The 23,361-nt window shown below is 39.5% G+C and overlaps 1 protein-coding gene across 5 annotated transcripts in view; it reads left to right on the top strand.

The window, feature by feature from the left end:
- The window catches only part of WASF3 (WASP family member 3), a 159,618-nt gene extending 136,477 nt beyond the window's left edge, over nucleotides 1-23,141 (top strand). For 4 of the 5 annotated variants that reach the window (XM_036018343.1, XM_036018342.1, XM_028504958.2 and 1 more), the window contains 7 exons: nucleotides 1,276-1,410; nucleotides 3,342-3,495; nucleotides 6,338-6,455; nucleotides 11,588-11,763; nucleotides 15,896-16,162; nucleotides 17,493-17,860; nucleotides 19,932-23,141. In XM_036018343.1, coding sequence (XP_035874236.1) covers nucleotides 1,276-1,410; nucleotides 3,342-3,495; nucleotides 6,338-6,455; nucleotides 11,588-11,763; nucleotides 15,896-16,162; nucleotides 17,493-17,860; nucleotides 19,932-20,089 — 1,376 coding nt within the window. In that variant the 3' untranslated portion in view covers nucleotides 20,090-23,141. Of the gene's footprint in view, nucleotides 1-1,275; nucleotides 1,411-3,341; nucleotides 3,496-6,337; nucleotides 6,456-11,587; nucleotides 11,764-14,935; nucleotides 15,103-15,895; nucleotides 16,163-17,492; nucleotides 17,861-19,931 lie in introns of all 5 variants that reach the window. The other variant, XM_028504961.2, reaches the window with a different exon arrangement.
- Nucleotides 23,142-23,361: the final 220 nt, after the last annotated feature.

The following is a 23,361-nucleotide window of genomic DNA, read 5'->3' on the forward strand; positions in this document are numbered from 1 at the left end:
TATGGAAGAACCTTAAATGCATAATGTTAAGTGATATAAGCCAACTTAAAAAGCTATATATTGTATGATTCCAACTATATGACATTTGAAAAAAGAGAAAACTATGGAGACAGTAAAAAGATCAGTGGTTGCCAGAGGTTGCGTGGAGGATGGATAGTTGGAGCACAGAGGACTTTTAGGGCAGTGAAACGATTCTTTATGATACTATAAATGTAGGTACACACAATTATATGTAAGTCAAAATCTATGGAATGTATGACACCAAGAGTGAACCCTAATGTAAACTGGACTTTGGGTGATGATGATGTGTCCTTGTGGGTTCGTCAGTTATAACAAATGTTCCGCTCTCATGCTGGGTGTTGGTAGCGGGGGAGGCTGTGCATGTGTGGGAGCAGGGATATGGAGAAACTCGGTGCTTTCTGCTCACTTTTGCTGTGCACCTAAAACTGTCTTAAAAAGAAAGTTTATCTTAAAAAATGGTATCCCTGTCAGAGGAGATAGGATACAGATGTGCCTGGTACATTCAGAGCACGCAGTTACTGAAGGATTGTCGAATGAATAAAGGAATGGTATTAGGATTTGGAAATTCAACATAGATGTGATTCCTATGTTGCTTATTAGATTTTCAGAAATGTATTAATTACACTTTAAGAAAAGTAGCCATGTCCAGCACTCACAGGAATGTAGAGGTAATCCATACAGAAAAATTTAACTCAGAATTCAAAATATTGATTTTTAGAGAGTTCCAGAGGCAGCACTATATACCTGGATTTCAAAATATGAATTACAACAATTTAATGCCATTGGGAAGTGTTAGGCATGATGTAAGATATTCAGTGTTTCTTACTGTGAATAAGATAAAATCCTAAATTTAGAAACCAACATGATTTATTGAATTATCCTTGGAAATAAAAGGAAAGTTTAGGTCCTGAAATTTTCTTTATACATAAAGCATGCAAAATGAGAGTAATTTTTTTCCAAAGAGATTTAATTTAATGGAAACAACTTGCATGCTAGCTCATGTAGCAATTAAATAAAAATTCTATACTCACTGGGGTGTTTTAAAAGTCTACAGCTTTGGGTAAATTTCAGTTATGTGCAAACAACTCTAATAAATTTTCAAAACTTCTCAAGGCCTTTGACTATGACACTCTATTTTCATAATCATTTGCACAAAATCCCACGTGTTGACAGTGATCAGCGTTGGTGAGAATGTGTGCCGGCCGCCTCAGCAGTTCTTAACAGATGGCTCCCTCCATTCATTTTCTCCTATAGGCAAACATGCTGAAGACATATTTGGTGAGCTGTTTAATGAGGCTAACAACTTTTACATCAGAGCAAATTCTCTTCAAGACAGAATTGATCGCCTTGCTGTCAAAGTTACCCAACTGGATTCAACAGTGGAAGAGGGTAGGTAATTGCATGAATGCATGAGCCAGAAGTGATGTTGACAAGAGAGTAGTAATTGATTGCAGGGCAATTACTGCTTTTTTCCTTGGGGTAATAATGCTGATTTTTCATCTTGTCTTTTGCTAGAACAATAGTGAGGTTAATTTGTGATTACAAGATATCTTGTTTATGATATGTCATACTCTCTTTAAAAAAGGAGTACGTATTTGTTTTAGAGGATTCTTTGAATGCAGTCAGTATTAGAAGCCCTAACAGGTTATTGGTCGTTATTTTAAATATATTTCTTAACCTAAAAATTACAGAATCAATCCAGAAATATGGTCCAACTAAGAGGGAAGATTATATATACAGAGTGTGACAGAATGAAGGCTAATCCCCCATATTCTTGTTAGGGTTGATGCCTGTAAATAATCTCTGTGATTGAACGTCTCAGAAATAGCATTGATTGAAACCCCTTAGGCTTCCGGGTCTTTAAATAGTGTTAATATGAGCAAACTCTGTATAGTTAACTCTGATCATTTTAATGATACATCCTGAAATGGTGGCAGTCTCAACGAAATTAAAACACAATTCCTTTTTTAAATTTTCACTTTCTGTATCTTTTGAATGAAGGATTGAGATTAGACTGGAAAAAAATCTGTAAAAAAGGTATAAGAAATGCCGTTTCATGTTGACTTTGAGAAAAATGTTCGGATTACAAATTATTTTTACTTTTATATAATGGAAGTTACAGTTTCTCTTAGTGCATTAAAATGATCCTAGCATCTGATTTTTCTACTAGACCTATAATAGTTGTATTAGTAAAAGGTGAAGATTTTATTTTTTAAATGTGGTTATTTATGGACTTCATCCCTCATTTAACATTTTTTTCAAAGGTCAGAATTAAACCAATGAATTAGAAATTTAACAAAAATGAAGAACATTGAAAGTTTAATATCCATTATAAACATTCTTACTGATTCAACAATAATGGGGGAGCTAAAGGCATGTTGTTTTTAGTATGATTTTTTAAATTTACCTTTTTATTTTTAAAAACTAAAATGTTAATAGCTACTTGGCTTATTTAGAGAAGGAATTTTGACATCTTAAGTAAATCATTCACTTTCCAAATTAGTATCAAAGTGATTTTTAAATATTTTATCTTCTTTCAGTATCCCCCCCCCCCCCCCCCCCCCCCGCCTTGGAATTGAAATGCTTGTGATAAACCTTACGCTGGAAAAGGTTAACCTGTAGGTTAAATTTCATGAGATTTTACAGTATCTCCTGAGTCTCAGTTCCATTGGTCAAGTGGATTAAAGGACCAGTTTGCTCACCTTAGAAAGCTTGTGTCAAATTCAGATGACTTAATACATGAGATGTAACATTTGTACAATCACAAGAAATAAATATAATTAGCCCTGATTTTCTCACTCTTTAGTATAGTTTCGTATCATGCTACTTAATTTCTAGGACTATACGTTGAAAAACTTTGTTGTCTCTGCTGAATGATAGTGTCAGAAGAACTTAATGCCTGTTTTAACAATTTTTTTTTATTTTTCACAGAAATCTTTCCTACATATATTATAATTAAACTAGTACTAACTGTTCACATGTCCTCTCTACCCCCCAGGATGCCCAGATCTATATATTTACATGATGTTATAGTCATAACTATATTTCTGTGTTTTTAAATAAATAATGATGCTCTAATATTAGGTTTAATGAAATAATTAGATTGGTACAAAAGAAGAAATACATGACTTCATAGAGATAACTGTGGTTTGTAAGAGGGAAGGAATGCACAGGCTACTTCAGCATGTTTTTAAATAAAAAATAAAAAATATGATTTGGTTATTTTAGGAGATGTTATGATTGTGACTTAAAGTATATTTGTTTCTAAACAGCTAAAATATTTTCCTATTACTCAACTTGGGGGACTTTTCTCTAAATAGTGTCACTACAGGATATCAACATGAAAAAAGCTTTCAAAAGCTCCACAGTCCAAGACCAGCAGGTGGTTTCGAAGAACAGCATTCCTAACCCTGTTGCGGACATCTACAACCAGAGCGATAAACCACCTCCCCTGAATATTCTGACACCATACAGGTAAGGCTCCGTGTGTTCCCAGGGCCTTTTCAGCACAGATAAGGTGGAAGAGGGTGACAGTGTTGTGAAAGTATCTTTCAAACTTAAAAAATAAGAATTGCAGTATTGTAGACAAAGAAATGAGTCATTGGTGCAGAATTGTTAAAGTTTTAGTATTTCAGAATATAAATAAACTCACCAAGAAAAGTTTGAGTTCTAATTTTAGCTTTTAAATGTAGACATCTTAAGTAGAAGTGAGCATGGTACATAAGAATATTGTGTATGCTTACGTTGTTCCTCATATTCAAAGTCACTTTTAAAGGAAATGCGTAATTGAGTTATAATGAAGCAAAATAACTGTCTTACCATTTCAGCCCTGCAGAGACATTTGTTATTTAATTCAGAAAATTATTCTGCAGCATTAGGGGTTTTTAAGAGTGGAAATAGAATCAACATATTAACTTTCTGTTGTTGTAAAATGGTAGGACACATTATTGAAACCAGACTTCCAAGAAAAAGAATGAACAATAAATAAGTGCAAAAAATTAACATTAAGAAACTAAAAATGCTTTTCTATAACACCTGTGCTACTCCCCCACTACATCACTTCTTTCTTTCTCCCCATATTTTCTGTCACTTTCTTTCCTGTCTCCCTTTGTCCGTGCTTTCTCATTGCGCATGGAGTCCCTCGTCCATCTTTTTACCCTTCCTGTGGAGCACAGTCCTTCAGCCTCTGATGAGCAGACTGTGGCAGGGAGGAGTCCTCACTGCCCTCAGGGTCTGCCCTGTGGGTGATATTCCTGCCTCTTTCAGAATTACTGCCTTCATGGGTCATCAGTCTTCTCCAGGGGGTGCCCGGAGTTTTTCTTGGTCTGAATTCCTGTCCCTCATCATGGTCTAAGAGTCCATGTTTGGACCTACAGCTCTACTGGTAAAGCAGCAGTTCAGACTACACCCTATCCTTTCAGCAGGGACAGAAATGTTCTCCCAAAAATGTGGGTGAGCCCACAGAGACGCTGATAAAGGGGGGCCAAGATGCCACAGTTTACTAAGAAACGAGTATACTTTTCTGGAGGTGTTAGCACACTTATTTAAAATGAATGATATATGTAAATAATGTTATTGTAAGCCTGATGTTTTAACTTAAGATTTTGCTTGTCAACAACTTCAGTTTTACTTAGGCACTGGGAGCCATGAGGGCTTGCTTACTGAAATTTTTGTAAAACGCTTCACTAAATATTCTGTTCTAAAGGAAAAAAACCCAGAAAACTCAACTAACACTTATACTTGACTAATCAAGATCAACATGAAATATATGTGGCGATTTAAATTTTTTAATTTCATAAAGAATTACCTCATATGTATTGTGTATGTGTGTTCAGTTTTACGAAAAATAAAAATGTCTGATTTTCTAATAGTGTGTTTAAGAATAGCAGTGCCTGTTTAAATCTACTTTTTGTTAATACAGTAATATTTTGTGTATGTAAAGCACAAACTTTTGCATTTGAACTTGAGTATGATGCTCACGACACAGTTAATATATGAGCAGTGCAATGTGACTGAAAAACCAGGTGTTCAGTTACTATAAACAGGACATTTCTGCTGTTTTTATGTCAAAGTTAACATTTGTTAGCTTATGTGAGTTTCTGCCCTCATTTAAGTATTAGTTCCATTTTTTAACATGAATTTTATACATCTTAAATTTTGCAGCAAGTTCATGCTCAGATTTTCTATATCTTCACCTATATTGGAGGCCTAGTATTTAGGGAAACAAATACATTTTTTCACAATAATGTTATTAATGGAACCTGTGTTTATCAATTAATTATTATCAATAATAATGGAATTCAGGTGCTTATCAATTAGGGATTTGGGAGAAAAAAGGCAGGATTCTAAGTAATCTGAGATTAAGTATAGAGTGAAAAGCACTGGTTTGTTGGTGATTTTCAGAGACAGTGACCAGAACAACCCTCGAGGGAACTATGCTTTTATTATTCGATGAGGAGTGCGCCAGAACGTGGCGTAGCAGGGGCATCAAGGACAGATGGGTTTTACCCCTAGACTAATTCACTTAGCAGCTGCTGTTCTTCCTCTTCCTCTTCTGCTTCCTCTTCCTCTTTAGTTTTTAAAGCATTAATACAATAAGTATTTACTTAATATCATGATTATTTTGAGACTTACTATTGATTTATATTACAACTTTGGACTCATGTTGACTGCATTTTTACTGGTTTTATGATAAATGAGTATCTTATATAAAGACTTGAAATATTCTCTAGACGGTAGTAATTGTAGCACTACTTAAAAATGAAATGGCTGCAAGTGAATTTTCTTTGCGGGTTACTTCCACTTTAAAAATATTTCATCATCGGTCATCTTAGTCACAATATTTTGGGTTTTTTCTAAATGAATTTTTAGATATTGGACAAACCTGGCTGAGAAAAAGGGATAGAGTATTACTAATCTTTGTCCTCATGACATTGACACTCCAGAATGGAAGTAACTGTGTGTATAAGTAAAGAACCCATCTGTTTCTGTGTATAGCCCCCTTTGGGAATAAACAGAAGATTTCCTGAAATAATTGAGGCATTTAATATTTCTGTTTATGAGCCATATCTTGATTTTTAGGAGCACTTCTCTATACTTAAATCCAAATTTGCAAGAGTACTTTTTACCTAATTATTCTGGAAAAAGTTGCTGATATTTGTTTCAAGTAAGGAAACCTGAGAAACTTAATGCCTAAGACAGTTAAAATGCCTCCTGCAGATGTTATAATCTCATGAGTTAAAAGTAAATTGTCTTAGCCAGATATGTAGATACCTATCAACCTTTTTTTTCTGACTTGTAATACCTTGATTTATAGAGATGATAAAAAGGATGGACTGAAGTTCTATACTGATCCTTCCTATTTCTTTGACCTCTGGAAAGAAAAAATGCTACAGGACACAGAAGACAAAAGGAAAGAGAAAAGGCGACAAAAGGTAAATAATTCCAGTAAAGGAAATGTGTATATAAATGTGTAAATGGATTCTTGTGTAGAAAGAAATCAGTAAATTCTTTACTTGAGTGGTTGAGATGTTGGGTTTAGTGATGAAGGTTTTTAGAGATTATATTATTTACGTGAAGATACAAGTTAGTCTAACACAGTAATACTGTTTTTCAATAAATTCTCTTGATTTGTTCTCTGACACTTGCTTTGCTTTCACAAAAGTAGTGGCTAAAATTTCACTTTTGTTTATAACCATGTTTTAAAACTTTTTTAAAAGATTTTATTTATTTATTTTTAGAGAGGGGGAGGGAGGAGAAGGGGAGGAAAACATCAATGTATGGTTGACTCTTGTGTGCCCCCTACTAGGGACCTGGCCCACATCCCAGGCATGTGTCCTACTGGGACTTGAACCAGTGACCCTTTGGTTCACAGGCTGACTCTGAATTCACTGAGCCACAATAGCAAGGGCCATGTTTTAGAACTCTTCTTCTGCTCAGATTTCAAAAGCAGTCAACATTCCATATCAGAAATAATTATCTGCTTTCATCATTTTAAAGCTTTCTTCATTGTTGGGTTGCCACCTAGCTGGAATTAATGCTTTGATGAGCTGTTCATATTGGATTGAAGGTGTGTGTGATCTGCAAGTGCAGCGGATGGTGTTTACTGGAAATGAGATTCCTTTGGTGGGTAGTGGTACGCAAGATCGTTGCAAGTCTGAAGGCTGAGAAGCACATCTGAATTGTAAACACTCTGGGAGGGACAAGCTCGCTCTGCTCAGGTGTAGGGGCTTCTGATTTGTTGTCCTTTTGGGCCCAGAAATTAGATTTAAGCACTGAGAAGAGTTCATTCTCTAAGGCTAATATTTGCTAAGACTTTTCATATGTAAGCCATGTTTTTAAAATATGACCACCTGGTTCACTTGACAAATATTAGAGTGCTTTAGTTAAGAGAACTGCTTACCTTTCGTGGGTTCTAGTCTTACGATTTTGAGGCATTTAGATATATTCCTTGGTAGGGGTGACAGTTTGGGATGGAAGATAATTTGAAATTTGAGAACAGGATTTAAGATAGGGAACATGAAAATAATTTACGAACTGTAAGTATAAGGTGTTACTGAATTCTAGGAGAGGATTCCAAAGGCTTAGTCAGTCATCGTCTCCTCTTCTGCTCCTGGGTTGGGGAGATTAAATGGGAAATCTTGGAAGAGTTACTGAGTATTCATTCAAGTGGAGGAGTGCACAACCCAAAATCTACAAAGTGGTCAAGTGAAGAAAAGGAAGATCGCATTCTCTGGAACAGAGAATAAACAGATACTTAATAAAGTCATACTGGTCTTGATGGCCACACCTCTTGGTAGTAACAGGGCAAAATACCAGGACTAAAGATCAATTTCCTTTAAAATGTGCCTGCCTTTTGAATTACCATCTAGGTTTCTCTTTCTCAGTGATAACTTTTGATGAAAATATTTATAATTTTTTCACTAATGTTCTTTAGGGGAAGACAGTCTTACCTACCTATGGTAATTGTGCCATCACAGTTAGTTGTCATTTCCTTGGCAGTCTTGCACATTCTTCAAACACATAAAATTCTAATAAGAATTTCTTATTCATTCATTTATTTAATGATTTTTTTAAATGCTAGATAAACAGTGGTGCAAATGGTAGGATTATCACCCTCGTGGAGATTGCAGTGGAATGGGGAAAACAAACATTAAACAATCATTCAGCCCCCTGGAACTCATAAAGAGGGAAAGAAATTCAGAAATTTTAATGCAGATCTGCTCTATGTAGGATCAGAAAATGAGGCTGCAAGATATCCTTTGTTCTGGAAATCCTCCAGGGTTTCTGAAAAGCACGTCACTTTCAATTTAGAACTGACTAGTCTCTCTAAAGAAAAAATGAGTTTAGAAAATTTGGGAATGAGAATTCCATTGTTTTTGAACTTTGTTTCCTTACTTTCATAGATTAAAAACATTTAAAAAATTACTCAAATATGTAGATTTGAAGTATGCAATTACAGTGCTGGTGAGTGTTTTGAAGGAGTTGGCGTGCTGTGGGTAAGATGACAGGGTGGGGGAGGACAGTGGAAGGAAGTGGAGTGTCAAGGACAGCATCTCAGGGGTGTCCTTCACTGAGATCAGTCAGTGTGTGGGTGCCTGTGTGCTCATGTGTAGGTGAGAGGGGTGCTGGAGGAGGTGGAGTGCTTCAGAACTGAGGAGCCTTCTAAGTAGAAGTAGCAAAGATCATTCTGGGCTAAGAAACAGCTTTGGCTTCTTCTAGGGATTTGGATGTCGGTCAGTGTGGTTCAAGTATGGCTGTGTCACTGCTAACACTTTGTCATACGTGGTTCCCTGTGTGTGCATGGTGTGTACATGTTGGTGGGTAAATTTGGAGGCTGAACTGTTACAAAGACTGTTGTTATAACACTTAATCCCTAAATATGCCAACAAACATCTCTTAAAAGTAAGGGGGAAATATAGTTAATTTAATTAGGATGTATGTTAGAATCCATTGAAATCTCCCTCCTTTTATTTCTTTTGTTGTTGTTATTGTTTTAGTTTTGAAAAGTATACAAACAATAGATACTGGTTGTAAAATGCTCAAATTCCACTAAAGTAAATACATTAGTTTAGAAAATTTGGGGTGTCTCCCTTCCCCTGGGCATAACTAACTATATTAACATTTAGCAGTTTGGCATGCATATTTTTAGATTGAGTTTTTTTATTTTCAGGCATCATAAATACATGCATATACATTTCACAAAGAATTTTTACATACATAGAAATGTACTACGTATAACTAATACACACACACACAAGCATACACATTACTTGACATAACTGGAGATATACTTCATTCTTTTTAATAGTCGTGTAGTATTCCAAAGTATGATGTGTCATAAACTGTTCATTACTGTATTAATGAATATTTAGGTTGTTTCTAATTGTTGCTATTACAGTACTATAGCAGGTATCCCTGTACACATATGCGGATATTTCTTTGGAGTAAATTTCTAGAAGCCGAATGTGAGTGTTAAATTTTGAAAGATATCATCATATTGCCCCTGACCCTTGAAATACCAAACCACTTTATACTCTTAACAGGCTTCCTCCTGTCTGGATATATATATATTTTTTGATGAGTCCTCTTCCTACTAATATGCATTATATATCTTTTCATCTTTACTAACTCTTTATATATTTTCTGTGAACTTCATATTTACACGTTCTTAGCCAATACATAGTCTGAGCCTCCTTAATTCCTCTGAAAACAGTCCAGTCATTGTCTCCACTGTCACCCTGAGTCACCTACCATCCTCTCTACTAGGCCTCCTGAGTAGCTTTCTTCCTGATGTCTCTACCTTTCCCCCCAGTCTGTTCTCCACTACATAGAGAGGTCTTTTCAGATGCCTCTTCCTCTTCAGTATGTCAACCCCTCCCATCTTACTGTTCAGTGGTTTCCCATTGCTCTTGGGATAAAGAACAATATTTAAAATTTTTTTCTTGATGTATTAATTTTAGAGAAAGAGAAACATCTATTTGTTGTTCTGCTTATTTATTCACTCACTGATTGATATCTTGTATGTGCCCTGACTGAGGATTGAGCCTGCAACCTTGGTGTATGGGGATGATGCTCTAATCAACTGAACTACCCAGACAGGACTAGAAGAACAACATTTTTAACATAGCCTTTAAGGTCTTGCCTATTTTGCTGATCTTGGGGGCCATTCACCACTCATCTTCTTTTATTTCTCCTAATGCGATATTCTCCCTGCTCTTCAGAGTCCTCACATACTCTGTTCCCCCTTGGCATGCATTCTGACTTGAGCTTCTTTGCAGAATTAATGCCCACTCTATATAGATCTTGCCTTTCACTCACTCCTGGATGCTGTCCCTGACTTCCAGAGTAGATGGCATTCTACACATGATGCATTTGTGTATTACCACATTTTTAAATTTTTATTTATTTATTTTCAGAGAGAGGGGAAAAGAGAGAGAAAGGAGAGAGGGAGAGAAACATCCATCCATTGCCTCTTGCATGCCCCCAACTGGGGACCTGGCCCACAAGCCAGGCATGTACCATCACTGGTAATCGAACCAGTGACCCTTGGGTTCACAGGCAGTAACTCAATCCACTGAGCCGCATCAGCCAGGGCTGTTTCACCACATTTTATAATTACACATTTATTTCTTTAATTGTGTTGTCTCCCCCACTGGACTGCAAGCTCCATAAGGACAGACACCTATCTTTTTGTTGTTGTTATTTGTCCTTTTTATCATCACTGCCTGCCATGGGCTGGGATATAGTAAACCCCATAAGTTTACCTGGATTTGATGATTGAGTGTGCACTCTGGGTAAAACCACATGTGGAGAGACTGTAAGAGGAGTGTAGGTCTTAAAGGCACATAGTTTTTGTCCTTAGAGACAAAAATGTCATTAAAATATCATATAATATCATAAAATATTATGAGGGAAGCAGGAAAAACATATAAACACACATAGAAATAATTGTTCTCACCTTAAAGAAGCACCTATGTAAGACCCAAGTATTTATTGGATACATTTTTTTGCTGGCAAAGTAGGACTGGAGCAAGAATGAGTCTTTGTTTGGGAAGGTAAGTTCTTACTTTGCTTTTGTTTGGGTTCAGCTTATTGCAGGACTAGCTTGATTATTTCTTTTAGAAACTGAAAATAGAGCATTTTAAATTATTTTTGAAAGATGATTGCATGTTAACAAGCCAGTCAGAATTACGTAGGAGTGGGAAGTGATTTCTCTAGGGTGTCATCAGACATTTCATCTGTACAATATAGATCTAAAAGATATGGCGCATTTAAAACCAGCTAAAAGCCTAGTAAGGCAAGAATTATTTACTAAAACTGACCATAAGAAATTCTGGTAGTTGCAGCAGAGTAATTTTTATTTATTTGGGTTAAGTAGTTAGGTATTGGTTACTTTGTATTGGGTAAGAGTGTGGCTGTGTTAGAATTTTCTAACATTAGAGTGATGGGAAGGGGACTCTCTCTTGTCTGTACACCAGCCTTGTTCCCGGAGCATTATAACTGTTTAACCTGTTTTCCTTTCCCTTCTGTCTTGGCATGCTTGCTTTCTTTTCCTGGCCCTCAGGAGCAAAAGCGTATAGATGGCACCACCCGTGAGGTGAAAAAGGTTAGAAAAGCCAGGAACAGGCGCCAGGAGTGGAATATGATGGCGTATGACAAAGAGCTCAGACCCGACAACAGGTTGTCTCAGAGTGTGTACCATGGAGCATCTTCCGAGGGATCCCTGTCCCCAGATACTAGGTGTGTGCGTGTGTGGTAATGCCTCTGAGCAGCGCTCAGTTTTACAATTACCTGGAAATGACCACTAGCTTTGGCATTTATATGACCACTGTATGTTTCAAATCTTTCCTTAAAAATTTTGTGTGTGTGTGTGCGTGCATGTATTTGAATTTGAAATACTTTAAAGTGGTTTTAATTTACTTTACAACATAACATTGTAAAGTTTACTTTGTTGTATGATTTTTCATATCTCTGACTTAGTTTATTAGTTAACCTAGTTATGTAGTGTTTTAACATGGATTCTGAATTTGGGCTTAATGACTGCCAGTGACTTACATTTTTATTTTAAATCACTTAATTCTTTTATTGTTTGGCTTGGAATGTTGATTTTTCTTGGCTACTTGATATCAAAAAATGATTGGTAGGTAGTAATTGATGCGATTAAGGAAAAACTTCATTGTTCTTTTTTATAACCTTTTAAAAACTGATGAACAAAAGAGGTATTTATTTCTTTAGTTCACTAATCTTACATACTCTGATTTCAGGAGAAGAATTCTGTTGGTGTTTACTTTAAAGCATGTTAACAATTAAGTAAAAATATTTCTTACAGGTGATGTGGTCAATAAGTCACATTTGTCACAGAAGGGAATCAGTGAACAACAGGAACTAACTAGTTGATTTTAACCTGCAGTTTACTTTCCTATTCTGCTCTTGTAAAGTTGTCTTGTATTTGTAGAATTGCTCCACGTCTTCCATCAGCATTTAAAAATTTGAACAGAGAATTCTCATGTGATTGAAGGTTTCAAAAACAGCAACTCCCTGGACCTGGCCTTAGATCTGTGTCCTTTTTAGATCAGTCTTGTTTTCACAACCTCAGTGTTTAGCCTGGACTCCGCACGCTGAAGCTGCCTAGAGTCTGGGCGTTTTAGGACCCGTAAACATTCCTGCCCCAGAAGGGCTGCAAGTCACTGGTTGGATATGAGGCCAGTTCTAGGTAATTCTTCTGTGTAGGGGGGTTTCTGCAAAGTATTAGAGAATTTTTGGACCTTAAGTGAGCCCTAGTCTCAAGTTTGAATCTTTATGTCAATTTATTTCTGTCAACAGCAAGAATGATGATTCAGTTCTGCTTGTAGTTCTTTGGGTGGAGAGGAGCATTTAAACTTGATAGCTCCCAGGATGTCAATTTGCGTTTTGTTTTTTTGAGCTATTTTAGTTGTATTGTTTACTCATGCAGAACATATACTTTATTTTATAACACTCCATATGTACTCTTTTATTTCAATATGTACAGTATATGTACAGTTCAATATGGAAAAATGATTTTTTTAATCCCTCAGTTGAACGGTTGATTCATATTCCAACATCTGACATAACGTTGCCCCATGCTGGGTATAAAATTGGTGTTCACTCAGATGATTTAGCATTCTGCCTTTGTATCTGTTTTTTTAGATCTACCTTCACTTATTTTTCCAAAAATCAAATGGAATTATCAGTTTTGTTTCTTTACAATTTGCTTTTGTCTTGTGCTGTTTTTCGTGGCCTCTCATGAAATACTTGTACCAGATAAATAGATTATAATTAATCGTTGTACTTGGATTACATCCCTTAAATTAATTAGAAACTTTTTATTTTACCAAGGTATATCACTTTTCTTTATTATAAAGTAAAATCAATTTTTTATATTTGGAAATTGCACAAAACAAAATATTATCCAAAATCCTATTATCCAGAGACACTGCTGTTTGCATTTTAGTGTATGTTTTTCCCTTGGTCTTTTTTCCATATAGGTGTATGTTTTTTCTTTACAAAATTGAGATCATGCCCTATATGTTTTATCTTTTGCCTTTTTTATTTTTTATATTTCTATTTGGTGTGTTATTTGGAGCCATGGTTTTTAATGGATGTATTAGGATAACTGGGAGAAATTTGAATATTAAGTTTCATGGCTTACACATAATAAAGCCGCTCATGTAAGTAATGTATTCTAATCCAGTTCACATAAACTAACAATAAATTTCTGCATTTTTGCTCTCTCTATAGCTTGTCAGGGAAGGTGTGATTCTAAGTATAAATGTAGGATAAGAGTTGATTAAATGCCCGCTGCTCCCTTTCACCGTTATTTGGGAGCTGTGCGACCTCTACATCCAGCTGTCCTTGTGTTGTCCTCATCCTGTTCAGGACCCCGTGTTACTCTGCCTACCTGTCTACCCACAAACACCTGGGGCAGTCATTGGGTTTTCCCACTGAACCCCCTCCTTATATTCTTCCTGTTTCCAAATCATCTCATTCTTACCAGTGCTCTTCCCTGTAACAGATAGTTAGATAGTTACAGGAACGCCCCACTCACGTTCACTTCGGCATAGTGTCTCTGTGGCTGATTTTTACCTTCCTACATGGAGGTCTTTGTCTCCTAGAGTCTCTGCACTCCTCACCTCTCCTCCAGCCTGCTGGGGACCCCCTGTAGGTAAGCCTTCACTTCACGTGGTCAGTTCCCTGTCCTGCTCACCCTTCCCCCGAGTCCTGCCTTCCACAACTCTCCTGCTGTAGTTTTCAAATTCAGACATTCACTGCCTGTTCTTTTACTCACTCATCCATCTGGTTATCCACCTCTTTATTGGCTCCTTTCAACTCAAGTCACAAAGCTATTTTGTAAGGATAATGCTAAATTATTCCAGAATAGTTACAATTTTTGGCTCCTTATCTCATGAGAAGAACTCTGTATTTTTCTAGATGACTGCTTCCTTTACAAAGTCGCACACACAGCCTGTAACATATCCACACACACAGGTCAAGCACACGTCACCAGTGCCTCCAGAGTTTTAGGTGTTTATTTACACTATAAAAATAGGCTAAATCTGAATATAGCTCAGGTTCTTTCCCCCATTAAATATATTTTTTAACTTACTTGCCACTTAGTTTGCATAGTTCAAAAGATATACTCATAAGCGTACCATAATACAGAATTTATACTGCAATTAGGGCTGAAAAAATGTGAGTTATTAGTTATTATTATACTGCAATTAGGGAAGAAAAGAAGAAAAAAAAGAAGCAATCTTTTGTCATGTAGAGAGCTTTGCTATACCCTCCGATGCTCCAGTTTAGGGAAGCTACTGCCTGAATTCTGAGATTGAAGCTCAGCTGGTGTCTCCCCTGCTCCTCCCCATCCCCACGTGTGTCTGCCTGTTTCCTTCAGAGAGAGAAACACAAGCTGAGTCCTGCCCGAAGCCAGCACACACATGTGAGGAAAGTCAGAACGAGAAAAGAAGAGTGGGAGAGGAGGAAAATGGGCATTGAGTTTATGAGTGACGCAAGGACACTGGAACAGGCAGGGAGCACGAAAGAGGACAGAACACCCAGAGGGTTTGTCATTTTGCTTTTTGGATTGCCAGCCTCAGGCTGCCCACCCCGCTTTGGCTGTCAGGAGGGGATGTGCAGCCCCCATACTGACCACGTGTCCTGTAACCGGGCCAGGAGCTCAAATGTCCGTTACTAACGCCATGGCGCTGTGCGGCAACACATACGAGGGCCTGGCCAGCATCCATCTGAGCTCTGTCAACTAATAACGCGGTCTCAGTTTCTTCCGGAGTTTCACCTGTAACTGTGCATTCAGAGAAAAAGGAACGCCCTTCCATGCTCCACCATGTTCTTTCTTTCTTGACTAAATAAATTCCTTCTGTTTAAGAAGACTACATTTCACCATACTGCATTCTTGATTTCCTTTTCTGCTCTTGCTGTTAATATTTATCCAGTTTACCTGCCATTTTGTAATTTCTAATGAGGTGCTATCAGTTTCATGGCCCCTGAAGTTCTCTGTCTTCCATGCTGTCTTTAAATTAAATGGAACTTGTCTTGTAACCTTCTCTCTGACAAAAATGTATACTGAAATACTGGAAATGGGGCTCTGCTGTTTCCTGCTTGCTGATCTGTCTGACTTACTCCGAAGCTGTGAATCTGAATCCATGTTAACACACAGCCCACTGCTGAAGTAGTCATCACATTGTTGCTTGGAAGCTCTTGTGGGCCTAGACCTAGTTGACAGTGAAGGATGTGTGATTTCAGTGCACTGGCAATGTTACTATTCAAATATATGCTTATGCCTGTTAGGGGAAATCTTTTTAACTTAAATTTCTCCCACCCTTTTCTTGAACATCAGGTCTCATGCGTCAGATGTCACAGATTACTCTTATCCGGCCACGCCCAACCATTCTCTTCACCCGCAGCCCGTCACCCCTTCCTACTCGGCGGGTGACGCGCCACCACATGGGCCAGCTAGCCAGGCCCCTGAGCATGAGTACCGACCTCCCTCTGCCTCGGCGAGGCACATGGCCCTGAATAGGCCTCAGCAGCCGCCTCCGCCACCCCCACCACAGGCTGCAGAGGGGCCCCAAGCCTCAGCACCCATGGCTCCAGCAGACTACGGGTAATTCTGTATTCCTTGGACTCGAATTGCTGCTCATCATTGCAATGAAATCTTGCTGTGTGTGGTATGAGAATTTTAATTGAATAATCATATTTCAGAGGACAGAATGCAGCCCAGAATGACTGCATATAGATATTATTGCTTATGACAAATTATGTTTAAAAATGCAGTGTCATGTTACTTCCCTTTTTTTAATTCCAGGTAATTCTCAGGTGTGTGTCTGTATTCATGTATGCTCCCTCAATACACATGCTTATGTGTGTTTGAGTGGGTTGTTAAGCTGAGGCATTGATGAAGGGCGGAGCTCTGATTTTGTGCACCTGCCTCAGGCCCCAGACTTCTCCACATGCCCCGGGTGAACCACAGAGAATTCGTGCCACAAGTGGGAGCACTACACAGAGCAGCACCCCTGCGTCACGTCTCACGTGGCCGCATGGTGCTCCCCAGTCTTCATTCTGCCACCTTTTCTCTGTCATATGGGGAAAATTCAAACACCCCTAGAAAGATCCTCACGTTCACATGTTTAGTAACTCAAGCCCCCACCTATATTTTGATGGGCTGTCCTCGCCCTCTTGTTTTCTGGTTCAACCCTAATCTGAGAGAGTCACCCTCAGAGTCACTGCCCCAGAAAGTTGGATGTGTGTTTCCATTAGCAGTGTATTCTTCAGTGCAGAGCAGCGTGTGTCACTTTCTCGATGTACGTCCCTCAGCTTTCAGATCCCTCCTCCCTCCCTGACCTCCCAGTCCTGGCTCTTCCCCATCGCTGGTTCTTACTAAGTCAGGACTCCCAAAGCTTGTTCTGAGGCTGTGTCAGGCAGAAAGAGGAGCTGGGGTCCAGTTGTGTTAGAAAACCATTGACTAAATAGAATTCAGCAGAATTATTGGCTGTAGAACTTTTTAAAGCTTTTGATATTCTGATGTTCATTGTGGGTTTGGAGAATTTCCATGGAGATGAGATATAAAATACAGAATTTTCCAAATCCGATTGGCCACAGAACCCTTATAAGACAAGTTTGTGAGCCCCCTGCTTTTGAGATGCTCAGTTTAAAGGATGCATTTGTGTATTTTATTCTAGTATTTCACAGAAAGTTACTTTCTGAGTGGTTATCCCTTGGATGCATTTTAGTGGACGATCGTGAATTCCATCACAGGGAATAATGTAGACCGGTGAAAATAACTGACCCAAAGGGCAGATATTGGCCCCTGCAGGATTTTAAACCCAAATGACAATATGTGTTGTGTTTGGGGAGGCCTTTCTATTAGGCATGTCAGAACCTCACATGTGACCTCGGTTGCTGCTTTAATGATTTTGTGTTTCCTCTCTCATTAGGATGCTCCCAGCCCAGATCATCGAATATTACAGCCCCTCAGGACCGCCTCCTCCCCCACCGCCCCCCATGATCCCTTCAGCACAAACTGCCTTCGTCAGTCCGCTCCAGATTCCCATGCAGCCCTCCTTCCCGGCATCAGCTGGGTCCTCCTACCCAGCACCTCCTCATCCACCCTCCACAGGGCTGGTGGTCACAGCCCCACCTCCCCCGGGCCCCCCGCCTCCCCCGCCAGGCCCTCCTGGTGCAGGCTCTTCTCTCTCATCTTCCCCCATGCATGGCCCTCCAGTAGCTGAGGCAAAGAGACAAGAAACTGCACAACCACCCATAAGCGATGCTCGCAGTGATCTTCTTGCTGCTATTCGAATGGGTAAGTGAGTCCCCAAATGTGCCATCTTCCATTCAGAAAGAGATTTATGTCTCCAACCAGCTATATTGTAATCTTCCAATGGCTGCTCCCTACACTAGATTGTTTTTTAGAATATGGTTAAAGGAGCTTTATTTGATATTTTGAAAAATAACAGATGTGTTTTTGCCAGCAAAGTAAACACATAACGATAAAGAACCGAAGAGTTCAGGAAAGCTTTACTTCACTAGAAATAAATAATATAAATGATTATTAATTAATTGACTCTTTTCTCTGCGTTCTACTCTTAGGGTAAAAGTATAAATGAAAGAAAATGAGGTCATATTAATGATTTTGTTTTTTTTTAATATCTAAGATATATCCTCAACTTTTCATATTTTTAGCTTGTGTGCTAAGCCAGTAGTTTTCAACATGTATATAGCCGCAAAACTCTTGTGTCGGGTGGAAGTCCTATACTGGACCCGCAGAACATGAAACAGAGAAGTAGAGCATCTCTGGGCAGATCAGAGTCAGGGAGCCTGGCCCGTCGCCCATGTGCCTCCCTTCAGAACCCTGCGCTGAACACCTGCTTCCTACCATTTATTCTTTCCCCCCGGTCACAGCCCCAGTTGGTTGAGGGTCACCAACAGGATGTGGAATAATTCTGAAAGCTTCTCATACATTGAGGAGCTGCACAGTCTGTTGGCCACAGTTCCATTGTTTCAGGCTGGCAGGGCCTGGAGGAGCCTGGCTGTAGCGTCAGTGGCGTCCTCCACAGGACGGTGGGGACGTGGCTGCCTTTGCTCTGTGCTGGAGTGCCCACAAGCCAGGCCTGGGTGTGGCCCACACACCTGCCTCCAGACCCCACCGTTCTCATCTGTCTGGAATGTCATTGACACATGTTGATTTTGTTAAGAAAAAAAAGTCCCAAAGTTTTTTAATGCCTCATGGAGAACAAATTTGGAGTCATAATAGGACAGCATCTTGATTTTCAGCAGCTGTGAGCCCTGCCCGGTAAGAGTGATATGTACAGCTAGCTAGCTATGCCTGAGGGTCTGCTCGTGAGAAAACCTCTGATGAGCCCAAATTGAGGACATTCTGCAAAATGTGAAGGTCATAAAACCCCAAGAACTGCCCAGATAAAGAAACATTAATGAAACTTGTCAACTGACGTGATAGGTGATCTGTAATGGATCCCAACTCCGGTGGAAGCTACTTTTCATTTGTTGTATTAGGTTTGTTGTCAAAATTTAAGTAAAATTTGTAGACTGGATGGTGGTATTGTATCTTTGCTAATAGTATGAATTTGATCATTGTTTTGAGAATCTCACATGAAATACTTTAGGGGCAAAGGGCAAAGTACCAAATTACATACTCCTTATTCTCAAATTGTCCAGAAGAAAAGTGTCCATGTGTATATTAATAACAGTGATAGAGATCGTACAAGTGTGATCAAGTTATCACTTGGGGAATCTGGACATGTAGGTCATAGGGGAACATTTTAATACTACTCTTACAGCTACTGTGTAAGTCAGAAATGGTTTCAAAAAGAAAATAACCCACTTTGTTACTTACTAGGTAAGAGAGTAGATGTTTGGATTTTACACCCATTTCAATAATAATTGTTGGAACAGATGTTTCTCAGTTACCTTTGTAGGTTAGCCAAGAGCCGTCCAGCCTGTGCAGGAAACTGTTCTGTAATGAGAGAAATGTTGAGTCTACACGGTTCAGCGTGGCAGCCACTCACCACTGTCGGTTTCCTTCACAGCCGTCTGCGGCCCAGTGGCTACCATGTTGGATGGTGCGGCTCTAGAATCTTCTTTAATGTTGTTCATGTGCCCTGAAGCTATCATTGTTTTATATTTCAACACCTCACTTTGCTGTGAAAAATATTATGACTTTGAGTGCCCATTACTTATTTTGGTCATGAAATGTCTTATTTTCCAAGCCTTTCTTGCTTCAGATTTTTTAAACTATTTTTATTCTTAGTGTCAGTAGGAAAAAAAGACAGTGAAGTAGACTTACTTTAGTTTATTTTCTTTTAATTCGGAGCAAGTAAAAGGATTTAAATCTAAACCATGTATTGTGTCTTTAGGAATTCAGCTGAAAAAGGTGCAGGAGCAGCGTGAACAAGAGGCCAAGCGTGAGCCGGTGGGGAACGACGTGGCCACGATCCTGTCCCGGCGCATCGCTGTGGAGTACAGCGACTCCGACGACGACTCCGAGTTTGATGAGAACGACTGGTCTGACTGAGGCGGTTGGCGGGGCGGCCTGGGGCCCGGGCTGGTGCCCAGCCAGGAGGCTGTGTGTGGGAGGTGTATTGAAAATTTTAAGTGTTCTCAACACCCAAATAGTGGTATTATAATCCTGTAGCTTAGCAACTTTTGTATTAATAACGTGATACTGCTTTTGCACATCCAAAAATTCTGGGTTCCTTAAGCATTTACTGTGTAATACTTAAGTGCCACTGAACATAGCAAATCGTGCTGCCCACGAGGAACACGCTGTAACTATCGCATTGTCCTGAAAACAGCAGCTGGCTTCCTTTTCCTTGGTTATGCAAGTGTTTAGTGCAGTTTGGGTTTACTCGTACCTTGTAATCCTGCAGACTTGCCGTGTGTTTGTGGAGCTGCTTGGCGTTAGGCCTCGGCAAGGTCTATGACTGTGCGTCAGAGTGACGTCTTCCTATCAGTACGTGATACTGTTTCAGCTTTGTGTGTGTGTGTTTCCAAAACTGGTTCTAGAGAGAAAGATTTAATAAGTAAGGAGAATCCAATGCTTCTGCTTTTGTTTTCTTGGCGTGGTAGACTCCGTGAATTTGAATGTTCTGTTGAATAATGTCACTGCCTTTGCACGCTCTTATAAAATGTGAAATTGGAAGGGCCCTTTCCAGGCAGGATTCCCAGTGGGCATTCATTTAGTCAATGCTTGTTGACGATTTCTGTAAGCGGTAAACAGCTCAGTAGCAATGAAAATGTGGAACAGGGTCCTTTTCCCCTTAGCTTGGGCACCAGCCCCGCAGAGCAGGGCAAATGGTCTGGGAGCTGCAGGCGGAGCCGGGCAGAGCTGCCAAGTGTGGGCTCTGCTTGCGGAGCGGACCTCCCTTCCTGGAGGCCCTGTCCTGAGCGAGGCTGGTTAGAGTTCTGAGCTCCCTGCGTGCTCTGGACGGCACCTGGCTCCACACGGTCTGAACTTGAAGCCTCGGCGCAGGTGAGTGTAGGTGTTGCCACCTCTTTAGATTAGGGATCCATCCCAGGAGCGGGGCCTTCGCTCTGTCCTAGAAGCACACGGTTCTCTTTTCTCAGACTGTCATCAGCACATTACGTTTTAACAAGTACCTCAAATTAGATTAGACCTGTAGTTGTAGCAGATTGCCTTCCTTTCACCTTTGCCCTTCCTTCTCCTCTTCCCACACGGTAATGCGGAGACCCATGGGGTTCATATTCCTGGTGAAGGCAGAGGTGGGGAAGCTCATGAATGAGAGCTTATATTTTGTAATTTTGAGTGAAGGATAACTGCTTGTCTTGAATAAACAGCACCCGAGGCTTTGATTATAAATAGACTGCACAAATACACTAAGACACTTTACTTACTAAGGAGTTCTTATGTAGGCCCAGTGTTTCACACAGACAGCAGGTACCATTGATACTCCGTCATGATGAAGGAATCTTCAGCTAAAGACAGAGTTGTGTGGGTGAGTTCGGGTCAGTGGTAGGAATGTAAAGTAAACAGGACTGTAACAGAGTTATGTTAATGAGTTCCTCTGAGGAAATGAACCCCCCACCCCGTCCCCCCAGCATGTCTGTGTGTCCCTGAGTGGACACTGGCTTGGCTTGTTGTGGTCATCAGTTAAGCCTGTACGTTGGGTTTAGTCACATAGATTTTGAAACTCTGAAAAGCCTCACATCTGTATCTCCTTTCCAAGGCCATGATTATACCAGGTCGCCGAGTCTCTTCAGCCGTACCGGCTGTGTGGCACCTGCTTCTGGAGTTCCCGTTTCTTGGAGCTAGTCACCACTTGGCTGTCACTGTAATTTGGTTCAGTATAATCAGTAGTAGTCATTAATGAACCTTTAAATTTCTCTCCTGTTTTTTTAATGTAGAGGCCTACTCTGTTGGCATTATTCTTGGGGTTTTATCACGTTTAGTTTTATTTTGTCTTTATAACAATATTTTGCCGTTACTAGTAACAGTGCTTTGTGTTTTTGTTCCTTTTGGGTTAGGAATGGCCTGCAGTTCTGGGGCTCGTGTCGGCGATGCTCCTTTGTTTCTCACGTCCCTTCTGTTCTCAGGATGGAGCGAGCACACGAAGCTGCTGTCTGTGTCAGCTTTCTTCTATTTATATCTTATTGCCATAAAATCAGTGGCACTTTATTCATGAATATTCATAAGCCTGTGAGTTATTAGTTTTCTTCCTGTAATTTAATCAACAGGTTATTTTTTAGCTTGATTTTCAGACTAGTGAAACACCCTGTGCCCTGAGCTGTTTCCTGTAGCATCTAAAAGAATGGAAAAAGACGAAAATTCAATTCCAATTATTTTTTGCAGTATTTTTCTCAGCAAATTTGATTGATTCTAAAATTTAAGTTCAGACTTTTTCTAATATGGTATTATATGAAAAGAACGATTATTTTGAATTTTCAGCTTTCATTTTTCAAAAAGTATTTACCAAAACAAGTAGAGAAAAACACTTAAAAGCATATTTCATACCTATGAATTTTACATTTTAAAGTAGTCATGTATTATCGTAAGGTTATTTTAAATTGTCCCCAGTCTTTCCCCATGTGTATTTTACTTTAATATCTTATAAACTTTCTTTTGTAGCGTAGAGTAGGCTGAGGGGTGCGTTACGCAGTGCCACACGTCAGCAGCACAGACACAATAGAGGTGACTTTCTTTGGTTCGCCCTAAACCAAGCCCTAAGATTTGGTTTCCTTACATTTTTCTTTAGTGAAAAGTATACTGGTAGAGAATTAACATTTTTATTTCCGTGAATTTGTAGACTATCAAAGTCTTTTCTGGGTACCAAATGGCTGGGTTGTGAAAGGTTTGTGATAATTTACAACTGAAACACGTGATACATTTTAATCCGTTGAAGACGTGGGGACATGTCAGCCAGAGCACAGGTGCTTTTCGTCTCTAGATCCGAGTGTGTGTCATCCTGCAGTAGCACCGACGCTGATGTGAACTGGATCTGAAGCGGTATTCAGAACCCTCCTGTTAAACAATTTTTATCTGTTTGTATATCTTACTATAGATTATGTACGAGTAACATCAAAATAAAATGACACTTTTAACCCTGAAAGGTTTGGCTTATTTCTTACAGTGTTGTGAATGTCAGCCATCACTGTCATCTTCCATCGCCTGTTGCGGGGGAGGGGACGAGCCCGTGTCTGCCCTCCTGGAGCATTTGGTCTAACAAGTGCGACTGAGATGACTCGACGTGTGCTTTAGTAGGGGGTGCGGGGGGACATGCCCAGGGTAGCCTGTGGGCCAAGGGAAGCTGAGGTCTAAGAATGAACAGA

The sequence above is a fragment of the Phyllostomus discolor genome, chromosome 2, assembly GCF_004126475.2.
Source record: "Phyllostomus discolor isolate MPI-MPIP mPhyDis1 chromosome 2, mPhyDis1.pri.v3, whole genome shotgun sequence".
Taxonomy (NCBI): Eukaryota; Metazoa; Chordata; class Mammalia; order Chiroptera; family Phyllostomidae; genus Phyllostomus; species Phyllostomus discolor.